Source organism: Gymnoscopelus microlampas, assembly GCF_963454915.1.
Source record: "Gymnoscopelus microlampas genome assembly, chromosome: 24".
NCBI lineage: Eukaryota > Metazoa > Chordata > Actinopteri > Myctophiformes > Myctophidae > Gymnoscopelus > Gymnoscopelus microlampas.
The window spans coordinates 17,034,182-17,045,268 of NC_139961.1; the positions used below are offsets into that span (position 1 = coordinate 17,034,182).

Here is an 11,087-nt window from a genome sequence, read left to right on the forward strand (position 1 = left end):
GTATTGGCATCAAAATATTATGCATTTGCAGAATGCAGATCATTATGCAGAATGTCCCGTTTCAAGTTTTCAAATGTATACAAATCTTTTGAAAATAGCCGATCTACAAGCCCACAATGTGTCACTATGCGACGCATTGTGAGCTTGTAGATCTGCTATTCCAAATGGCCGAAACGTATACTGGCTGAAGTAGTGTATGTTTTGTAAAAATAATCAAAATCCACAAAGTAACTTGTAACTAAAGTGTTCAAATAATTGCAGTGGAGTAAAAAGTACAATATTTGCCTCTGAGATGTAGTGGAGTAGAAGTAGAAGTATTGGAAATACTCAAGTAAAGTATAAATACCTCAACATTTTACTTAGGTACATGTACTTAGTTACTCTCCACCACTGTTGGTATAGGCTATTTGTGTGGAGATGTAAACACGGGTAGTGCGATGGATCGTATAGTGATGTATTTCTCTGTCCGAGTGCAAAACTATGGTTATGTATTGTAGTGCAGGGAACCTGCAACAACCACCTTCTTATGAACAATGTTTTTCAAGCTCCCAAGGCACAAAAATGAGACTATTCCATGTGAGAAACACATTTGTTTGGGCCTCCAACACACTGACGTGACACTGATTCCCCGTCCCCTATATGTGCTAGCGTGTGATGACACTATAGCTAAAAGAATAACGCTATTTGAAGCAGACAGCGGGGCCGGATTGGACATTAGATGTGTGCCGCCATCTTTATTGTAGTTCAGACAACTTTGCAATTACCGCTCTGTCAGAAGAGAGATGAAGGCCATCAAACTTATAAGTTTGATGGCGCACGCTCACACACACACACACACACACACACACACACACACACACACACACACACACACACACACACACACACACACACACACACACACACACACACACACACACACACACACACACACACACACACACACACACACACACACACACACACAGGCTATATGTGCATACATCGCTTGCTGTCATGTGTCCCAGTGGAGCATCATGTGGTATGGCTTTTTAATGGCCCTGGTCTGATCTTGCTAAACTGTTGATGTCCTCACAAGTGCAGTAATACAAACGTACGCGTGCGCGTGCGTGCGTGCGTGTGCGTGTGCTTGTTACTCACCCCGGCAGTAAAACTAGCAGAGCCATCCCAAACCCCTGTGCTGCGCGGGAACAAACATGCCATTAAAGAGCGAGGTCCTCACATATTACTGTAATAAAAGTCTCCCGCCATCCTCCCCTTTTATGGGCTTTTTAATTATATCTATTCATCTTCCTGGGCCGCTGAGCAACAGTTCATGATGATTCCCATTTCACCAATACCCTGCTACAGAGAGAGAGAGACTAAAATGGCCCGCGGCAAAACATATTATAGCATTGCTACTGAGAGGGTGTTTTATGGTTTCGCTTCCATTATTTCGGGAGGTTTGCATTCGTTTTATCCGCAGATTAGCGCTAAAAGACGGGGCGCTCCCGGATCCTATAACCCTTTAAGACCGGGAACGCATCTGTGTGTCATTGTTACGATTTCTTTGGGCTATTCAAATATAGCAGATCTACAAGCTCATAGCGCAGCACCGAGTGCCGCACTATAAGCTTGTAGATTAATAGAAGTTTGAGAACCACTGATATATAGCAAAATAGTTTTTTTTCAAAAATAAATGTCAGGATTTAGAAGACATTAGAATCCCCAGAAGCAAAAATCTGAGTTACAAATGACAATAAAAAAATGACAGAGATGCGTTCCCGGTCTTAACCGATTAAGCGAATTACGGAGCAGAGCATACGTAATTGTACTAAATGTGTATTAAATCATCGCACCTGAGGCTCTTTAAAGGAGGAGTTCACCCAAAAAATGACTTATTTTCTATCAATTGCACGCTCCATGAAGCCTTGAATTCATGGATTTATTTTTGTTTTTGTCGCATTCCTAAGCCAACAATTTGATGACCGTGTGTATTTCCGGTAGGAGACACAAATAATCTACTTTGTGTCTCCTACCGGATACATTAGTCGGTAGGAGACAGGAATCAAATTATTAGCTTAGGAATGCAACAAAAACAAATCCATGAATTCAAGGCTTCATGGGGTGTGCAATTGATAGAAAACAAGTCATTTTTTGGGTGAACTACTCCTTTAAGAGCTTGTTTAGAAAAAAGAAAGATAACCCAAGTTGGTGGTTTCTCAAAGCGGGTCCATGAGGTTGGTTTCTCAAAGCGGGTCCCCAGGGTCCATGAGAGGGTTCCCAGCTAGATTATTGATAGTTAATTAGGAACCAAATGTAGTCTTAAAAGGTCTGCAACTCTGAAAATGTTAGCATTAAGCAGACATGCTAGTACTGGCAGAATACAATTCTGCCAGTACCAGCCAGAATACTTTATTCTTATTTTTCTCGGCTAGGCTATTGACTCCGACAGTATCTCTAAATTCTGTCAACAGGTGACACCGTTGTACGGCTAAGTATAATGCTTCACACAGGGTTAAAACATAGCGCTCTGTTAACGTATGCAAGGCCACCAGAATCCCATTGATTCTTACGGTAATACACCTTTAAAATCTGAGGCTTTTTGTATACCATTTTAAATGGTTTTGGGAATAAGGCTGCCAATTGTACCAAAAGTGACTGCAAACTCCTGAAAAATGCCTGCTATACGTTTAATAAAAGCTTTATACAAAACCTCTCTCTCGCTCTCCACCCCCCAACACAGTACGATTGGAAAACCAGTCAGATTGAAATAGGTGCACTAGTTTTCACCGACGGTTGTGCGCCGTCTGAAGGTGACTTAGTCTCAGGGGGTCTCCGACGCCATTTCTTTTTTTGACGGGGGAGCGTGGGAGGTGAACTCGAAGAAAACAAGCACAACTTTTTCAATTCGACTGGTTTTTCAATCTGACCGTAGCACGCACGCACGCACGCACGCACGCACGCACGCACGCACGCACGCACGCATGCAATGTGACATCTGTTTACACAATGCTGTACCCCCTCGAGCTGTATACACTTAACCCATTTGAAAAAAAGGTTGTCTGATGTTGTGAGACACTTGCTTTGGCAATGTAAACGTATGTTTTCTCATGCCAATAAAGCTCCTTTGAATTGTTTGGTACCAGTGGTGTAAGCTAGTGATGCACGATATTATCGGTAGCATATCGATATCGGACGATATTTCATTCAAAATGCAATATCGGTATCGAACTGATGTCAAAATAGTTAAGATATTTTTAAACCTATATTTCACAGATATTGACGCAATAATAATGTGACCGTCAATGGCTTTAAAAAAAAACCTCAATATAATCGGCCAATTTGACCCTGCATATATCATCGGATATCGGCCAAAAGTTCAATATCCTGCATCTCTAGTGTAAGCCTGCATCTTTCATCACCGGTGATGCATGTGACGGTACTGCACGTACATTAAGTATTAGAGATAAATCTCCCTGTGTCCCCTAGGGTAGGTACCCTCACAAAAACATGCAGTAATCCTGGTCTCTATACTTCCTCCCCCTGGTCAGCCGGGGCGCCTGATGGAGGGGAAAGGAACTGGTTGGAATAACGTGTTCCTTCCACGCGCTACGTCTAACCAGGGAAACTCCCCCGTCGGGTGATAAGACGCGGCTTGCTAGCTCTCATGCATTGAAGGAGGCATTAACTCTAGGGCTCTAGGGCTCTCCCTAGGCTGGCAGAGGGAGTGTAGCGCCCAGGATTACTTGGATGATCATATTTTAACCGGGGACCCCTCACACCTTTGAAAAGCACTTGAAATTGTAGGAGTTGAGGCATTACATTTAGTTTGACTCGGTTCCACAGATAAATGCTGTGAAAATAGCAGATCTACAAGCTCACGACGCCTCGCAGATCGGCTATTTTCAAAGATGTTGCCTCTTTCTTAGGTAATATTTGACAATTTGGCCAATGTTTGAAAATGTTTTATAGCAGTTTGCTGGTTACTTTTGACGTAGTAATGGTATAATTAGTATTTTTTTCCCCCTTCAAAAGGCATTAAAAAGGTCTTTAAATGTGCAGATACCCTGTATACACACATTACATTATATTACAGTCATTTAGCAAACGCTTTTATCCAAAGCGACTTACAATAAGTGCATTCAACATATGTGGGGAACAAAACTACTAATCACCAGAAGCATTAAGTGCATTCTCTTCTAAAACAAGCAACCAAGAGTATACCTAGCGCTAAAGTAAAAGTGCAATATATCAGCTACCTAATTTCATAAACAGATGAGACAAAATAGGGAAATCAAATGAGCAAGAGCTAAAACAAATACAATACTGTAAGTGTATCGAATAAACAAGATCCAATAAAACAAGAGTTTGTACAACTAGTTAACAACAAGTAGGCAAGGCGAAGAGGAAGGGTAGTTTTCCTGAAGAGGTGGGTTTTCAGCCTGCGGCGAAAGATGGGCAGTGACTCTGCTGTCCTGACATCAGTGGGGAGTTCATTCCACCACTGTGGGGCCAGAACAGAAAAAAGACGTGACCGTGGAGATCGGCCAGAAGGACCCTTGAGCGACGAGGCAATCAGTCGCCCCGAGGTGGCCGACCGAAGTGGTCGGGCAGGGGTGTAAGCATTGACCATAGCCCGGAGGTAAGAAGGAGCTGTTCCTTTCCTTATGTTGGTTTGTTTACTGTTGAGTGAGAAAACAACGTTGCACATTCATCTGGGGACCCCTCAAATTTATTTGGGGACCCCCAGGGGGGTTCCTGACCCACAGTTTGGGAACCAACCATGTGGTTACATTTGTACACTCGCAGAGTTAGAACTTATCAGCGACAAATGGATAAATTGGTTGCATTTTTACACTCAAGAGTAGACATGATTGACATGATGAAAATATGGAATGGATGAACCGACACTGGAGATTTTCCTGTTGCATGTTATCATTCTTCACAGATTTATTAAGACACAGACGGATGCACATTTAACCCATTAAGACCTGGAACGCATCTGTGTCATTTTTTAGATATCTTTGGGCTATGCAAAAATAGCAGATATACAAGCTACGAGCTTGTAGATCTGCAATTTTTTTGGAGAATTTGTACAAATTAGAAAATGTGTACAAATCTTTGAATATATGTACATTTTTAAAGCAAACATTTGTAACTCAAAATCTTTGCTTCTGGGGAATGGGATTCTACAAATGTCTTTTAAATCCTAACATAAGGACCTCCAAAAATGATGTATTTGGCTGCCAACATTTTCACGATTTTTCAGAAAATAGCAGATCTACAAGCTCATGACTCGATGCCGCGCTATGAGCTTACATATCTGCCATTTTTGAATAGCCAGAGAAATCTTAAAATGACACAGATGCGTTCCCGGATTGAATGGGTATTAAGACATAAAAATCACTGTTGGGCTTGGTCCGAGGTGTGGTTTATTGTGGTAATCAGGTACACACGGCGAGTCCTCTGGGTTCAGCTTGTCTGCGGTGAAGGACGGCACCCATGAGGACCAGCGCCACCAGACCCAACGCAGCACCCACTCCACCCAGCACCACTGTGGAGGAGCAGGAGAACACAACGTTAGGGGTCTTCAACGTCTTTTTTAGGCTCCCTAGCGCAGTGGTTCTCAAAGGACCCCCAAATTGATATGTATTTGGCCGCGGGCCCCCCGATTCCAGGGACCACCAGAAGCAAAGATTTTAGTGAAAAATGTTTGCTTAAAAAAGTATACATATTCAAAGATTTGCACACATTTTCAAGATTTTTCAAAAACAGCAGATCTACAAGCTTGTCAAAGTATAAAATATGGATTAAGTGGTTAAAATGATTGTGATGCTGTATTAACTAATTTTGCTGGGGACCCCCTGGTACCCCCCCCGACGGACCCTTGGGGGTCCCCGGACCCCATTTTGAGAACTAATGCCCTAGCTGACAGATAGATGAAGCAGGGACCCCCACTACATAGTGTGTTGCAGATGGTTACATGTTGCCTTTCCGACATGTCGCCTTTCCGACGTTAACGAACCCTATACCGCACGCGGAAGCCACTAGTCGGAGTGGTGAGATGTCGGAATGGAAGGCGGTTACCGTTGCAGATTACCCAGTTGGGTTTAAACCCAGGATTTCTGCAAACGGTGGGGAGAAAGTGAAAGAAGACTCAACTATCGCCACTTAGACAATTGACACTGGGTGAAAAAAAGGGTTACAAAATCGTGGGATAAAAAAAACTAACAAAAAAGCGCTGCAAGAACAATGACATTTAGAAGCAAGGCTGCTAAAGGAGCGCTAAAACGGTGAGACGCGCCGGTGAAGCGCCAATCTCCAGGAACCCCAATCTACACTGTAAAATCCTATCAAACTGGGGGTCCTTGAAACTAAAAAGGTTGAAAACCAGTGGTAAATCAGAGTCAATGGAGTTGGTCAGTTTACCTGTAAGGGTCGGAGCACCATGCGTCTGAAGCAAAGTCGCTCGCTGTGGAGAAGCTTCCGGGACCATCTCCATCTCCTCCTCAAACTGTAGGTTCTCCTGCACCACTTCAAACCGTAATTTCTCTTGGACCACGATGGGTCCGAGTGAGACATGCCCCTCCCACTGCAAACCTGGAACCACAAAAAAAATGTAAATAATCAAATCTATTTATTGTGACACCTTGTGTTACACCCAGACATAAGGGTAAACCATAGTTTTGTTCAGCTTCCTTCACACATTGTAGCATCATAGGTAATAATAAGTGAAGAAAAAGCAAGATAAAAAACAAGGGCAAAAAAAAAAAAGAGTAAATTATTACTCTTTAAAATATATTAGCCCTGACGTCACAACATTTGGAGCGACGCCCACTGCACTCTGGTCGGTTGAGGAAATGAAAGGTTGACTCCCACTTCCTATGCCAGAAACGTCAACAGCTTGGTCCAGGCTTTCTTTTTGAGCAAAAATAAAAGCCTGGAGATCGAGGCAACGCTAGCAGTGACAAAGGCTACAAAACAACCAAGCGTGGTCAGCTACACTGTCGCCAAGTCGCAGCCGTTAGTGTTGCTCAATGGCGAGTGCTGCTTGTTGATGTCAAGCATGAGAAAAGCATAAAGGAAAATATCGTTGCTGTCGGGTAGACACCTCTTATCTCCATATTCTAACTTTGTGTTTTTTCGTAAATGAATGCCCTGATTGATCATAATACAGCGGCACACAAAAAAAGGCAGATCCACAAGCTTGAAACTCGAGCTTGTCGATCTGCAATTTTTGCTATTTTTGAATTCTGAAAAGTAACAGTTTTGGACAAGGTTTCCACCCAACAGCAGTGGTGGAAAAAGTACTCACATTTAAAGTAAAAGTATCAATACTGCTATATAGAAATACTCTGTTACAAGTAAAAGTCCGGAATTCAAAATGTACTTGAGTAAAAGTACATACGTATTGGTATCAAAATGTACTGAAAGTACCAAGAGTAGAAAGTAGACATTATGCAGTAGGTCCCATTTCACAAGTTTTCAAATGTATACAAATCTTTTGAAAATAGCAGATCTACAACCTCACAATGCGTCGCATTGTGAGCTTGTGTTGCTTGTCACGCAATGACAAGTGTCGGGCGTCACTTTGTATCTGCATTTCACTGGCTTCCATTGAAAACGGCTTGTAGCCTGTGGTGTAAATAACTACAGTAAGTACATGTACTCAAGTACTGTACATAAGTACAATGTTGAGGTATTTCTTTTACTTTACTTGAGTATTTCCAATACTTTTACTTGTACTCCACTACATCTCAGAGGCAAATCTTTACTTTTACTCCACTACAATTATTTGAAAACTACAGTTACAGTACTAGTTACTTTGTAGATTTTGAATATTATTACAAAACCTACATTAAGCACCCTATATACATTTTGGCCATTTGAAAATAGCAGATCTACAAGCTCACAATGTGACGCATTGTGAGCTTGCAGATCTGCCATTTTCAAAAGATGTTTATACATTTGAAAACTTGAAATGGGACATTCTGCATATCACTTTTGGTACTTTAAGTACATTTTGATGCCAATACTTTTGTACTTTTACTCAAGCGCATTTTGAATTCCGGACTTTTAATTGTAACAGAGTATTTCTATATTGCAATATTGATACTTTTACTTAAGTAAAAAATTGGGAGTACTTTTTCCAACACTGCTTGTAGCCTGTCACTTTGTCACTGCAAACGTGACCACAGCATGAATCAAAGTTAATCCCAGACTGTGTACTTTAGGTGCTTTATGTCTTTATGTCCCCCCGAGTACAGTGATACAAATAAGATTTGAAAGACGCGTGCACGTTTATTGTACAAAAAGTTAGAAACAAATCATAAATTAAGAAAGTGCAACTCAGAATAGTTTGTAAAGCTATTAATAACATTGTTTTCAAGAGACATGCTTGGACAATTAAAAGATATTATCTACATTAAATTCTCCCGGGATACATTATCCTCGTGTACTAAATCAACTTAGTGGCATTACAGAGTTGCTGCACGGCCAGACCATTGGGCAGCTTTATTTATTTATTTATTTATCGTCGTCTGGGTTATACGATACCTCTAGCAGGAATTATGAACTGAATGATTGTCTTTGCAAATCATTCTGAACCTCATCGACCCTAGCTAGTGTCCCTATTCTGGCAATGTCGTAGGAGGACGATATTTAGCGGCGGACACAAACTAAGTACATTTACTTGTGCATTGCACCACACTACATTTTTCAGTATCTGTACTTAACTTGAGTATTTTGGGATACTCTACTACAGTGGTTCTCAAACTTTTTCATGTCAAGGACCCCTAAATTGACACTTATTGGCCCCGACCCCCATTTGAAAAAATATGCCGGGGATAGCAGTGATTCTCAATCATTTTGATTTAAAGAACCCCCAGTTTGACATGCATTATGCTACGGACCCCCATGGCATTTCCATCTCTGGGACCCCAATTTATATAGTCAAATTAATGTTAAGTTAACTCTGAGAGTGTACAAAATGGAACCAAATGGACCCTAATGGGTCCATTTGGTTCCATTTTGTACACTCTCAGAGTTACAGACCCATAAGGGTCCATTTGGTTCCTAACTATCTATCATTTAGCTGGGGAGTGGGGACCACCTGGAACTCCCTCAAGGACCCCTTGGGGTCCCCGGACCCCACTTTGAGAACCAATGCTCTACTACATTTCAAAGATAAATATTGTGCTTTTGACTTCTGAATGCTGATGTATTTATAAAAGCATGCACTTTTGAAAACTTGTGGCTAAATAATGAACTAGATTGGAAACATTGGAACACAGGTTCTCCCCCCACCCCCTGAAAAGTAACGCATTTGGACATACGATGATTCCACACGACAGCGACGGTCAACTGGCCTATTATCAAGCATTAGGAAACAAAGACGTCACATTTTGAAATGAGTGATTATAGTCTCGACTTTACCAAAGATTTAGGCTACTGTATTATCCAGTGTGCTAAACTCCGCCCATGTGGAACTCCCAAGTATGTTAAAACCAACAAACACCAACATACAATTATGTGATGTAATCTACCAGGAATGTCAGCCAAACAACAAACACACACATCCTCATGTTCCCTCCAATCATATTTATGTTTTTTGTTTTTACATTCCTCTGGCGGAAAGTAACTATGTACATTTACTCAAGTACTGTATTTAAAATAAGTCAAATTGAGGTTTTCCTTACCTTACAGTATTTCCATTTTTCAATACATCTCAGGGGCAAATATTGTACTTTTTACTCCACTATTTACTTGGCAGATTTAGATTATTTGTGACAGGTCATTATTACGAATGATAAATTACCCTATGTTATACTTTGTCTATTTGTAAATAGCTGATCTACAAGCACACAACGTGTGACATCGCAATGTTAGCTTCCAGATCTGGCAAACTAAGAGATTGTGTACCTTTATTTGTGGTACTTTAAGTTAATTTGATACCAATACTTTTGTACTTGTTATACAAGAAAATATTGAATACATGCCTTTTACTTGTGACAAAGTATTTGTACATAGTGTTATTGATACTTTTTCCTCAAGTAAAAACATCAGTACTTCTTCCACCACTGTGTGAAACAGACATGTTCAGAATCACATCAACACTAACCTGTGTGTTCAGCCAGGCTCCTGGTTGCTCTGTGCTCAGTGCAGGAGCTCTCACAACAGCTACACACCTGGTTGTCTCCACCTGACGCCACCCACCTGACAACAACACCATCGTCATAATAATAATTATTATGCATTTTAAACTAGCGTCTGATAATTGTACAGTGGCTGGACGTTAGAAATCCAAACTATCATTTTGAATGTGTTGACTCATGGGGCTTCGCAGCCTGTGTGTGTGTGTGTGTGTGTGTGTGTGTGTGTGTGTGGGCTCTAGAAGGCTAGAAAGTGGGCTCTTCGTGACTTCCTTCACAGGTGTTACCAATGCTACTAATGAAGGCTCTGTTCCATTCAGGTCAGAGTGCTGATGTGCATGTTGGCTCACTGGAAACACTCTGCTACACCAGTGGGTCTCAAAGTGTGGTCCAAGGACCCTCACGGTTCCTTGAGAGGGTTCCGAATGGGCCCTTACGGGTGTGCAACTCTGAGAGTGCACAAATGGAACCAAATGGACCCTTCCGGTTAAATGGGGGTCCTTGAAATCAAAATGTTTGAGAACCACTGTGCTACACTAAATGGAATAGAGCCTTCATTACTATCATTGGCAACACCTGTGAAGGAAGTAAGGAAGAGGCCCAATTTCTTTCCAATATGGCTGCTGTGCATAGAGCCTATTGTTTCCAGCGTGATTTTTTTTTTAAACATTTGAGGTTATTTGCCTGTTTTTGGCGAAGAGGTTTGGTACAGAGGAAAAAAAGAGCAGACCAAGACAACGCTACACAACATGATGACAGTGCTGTCACACAAGTCTATGAAGCTATGAAATCTATGAGCTCTCTCTCAGGGTCCTTGACCTGAAAAACGTTGAAGACCCCTGTTATAGACCAACCTGTTGGCCTCAGTCAGAAATGAACACGCTTTGTGTTCAGCGTCGATGGGTACAGACACAGTCGTCGCCTTCAGATGACAGATGATGTAGAGCTATGAGA

General features: G+C 41.6%; 1 protein-coding gene across 1 annotated transcript in view; it reads right to left on the reverse strand.

Annotated features, from left to right (window-relative positions):
• Positions 1–5,426: 5,426 nt before the first annotated feature.
• LOC311040572 (zona pellucida sperm-binding protein 3-like) overlaps positions 5,427–11,087 on the reverse strand; it is a gene marked incomplete at both ends in the record, with an annotated part of 18,146 nt that continues 12,485 nt past the window's right edge. The window contains 4 exons of the mRNA XM_084050903.1: positions 5,427–5,536; positions 6,412–6,582; positions 10,103–10,197; positions 10,988–11,079. Coding sequence (XP_083907029.1) covers positions 5,427–5,536; positions 6,412–6,582; positions 10,103–10,197; positions 10,988–11,079 — 468 coding nt within the window. The remainder of the gene's footprint in view (positions 5,537–6,411; positions 6,583–10,102; positions 10,198–10,987; positions 11,080–11,087) is intronic.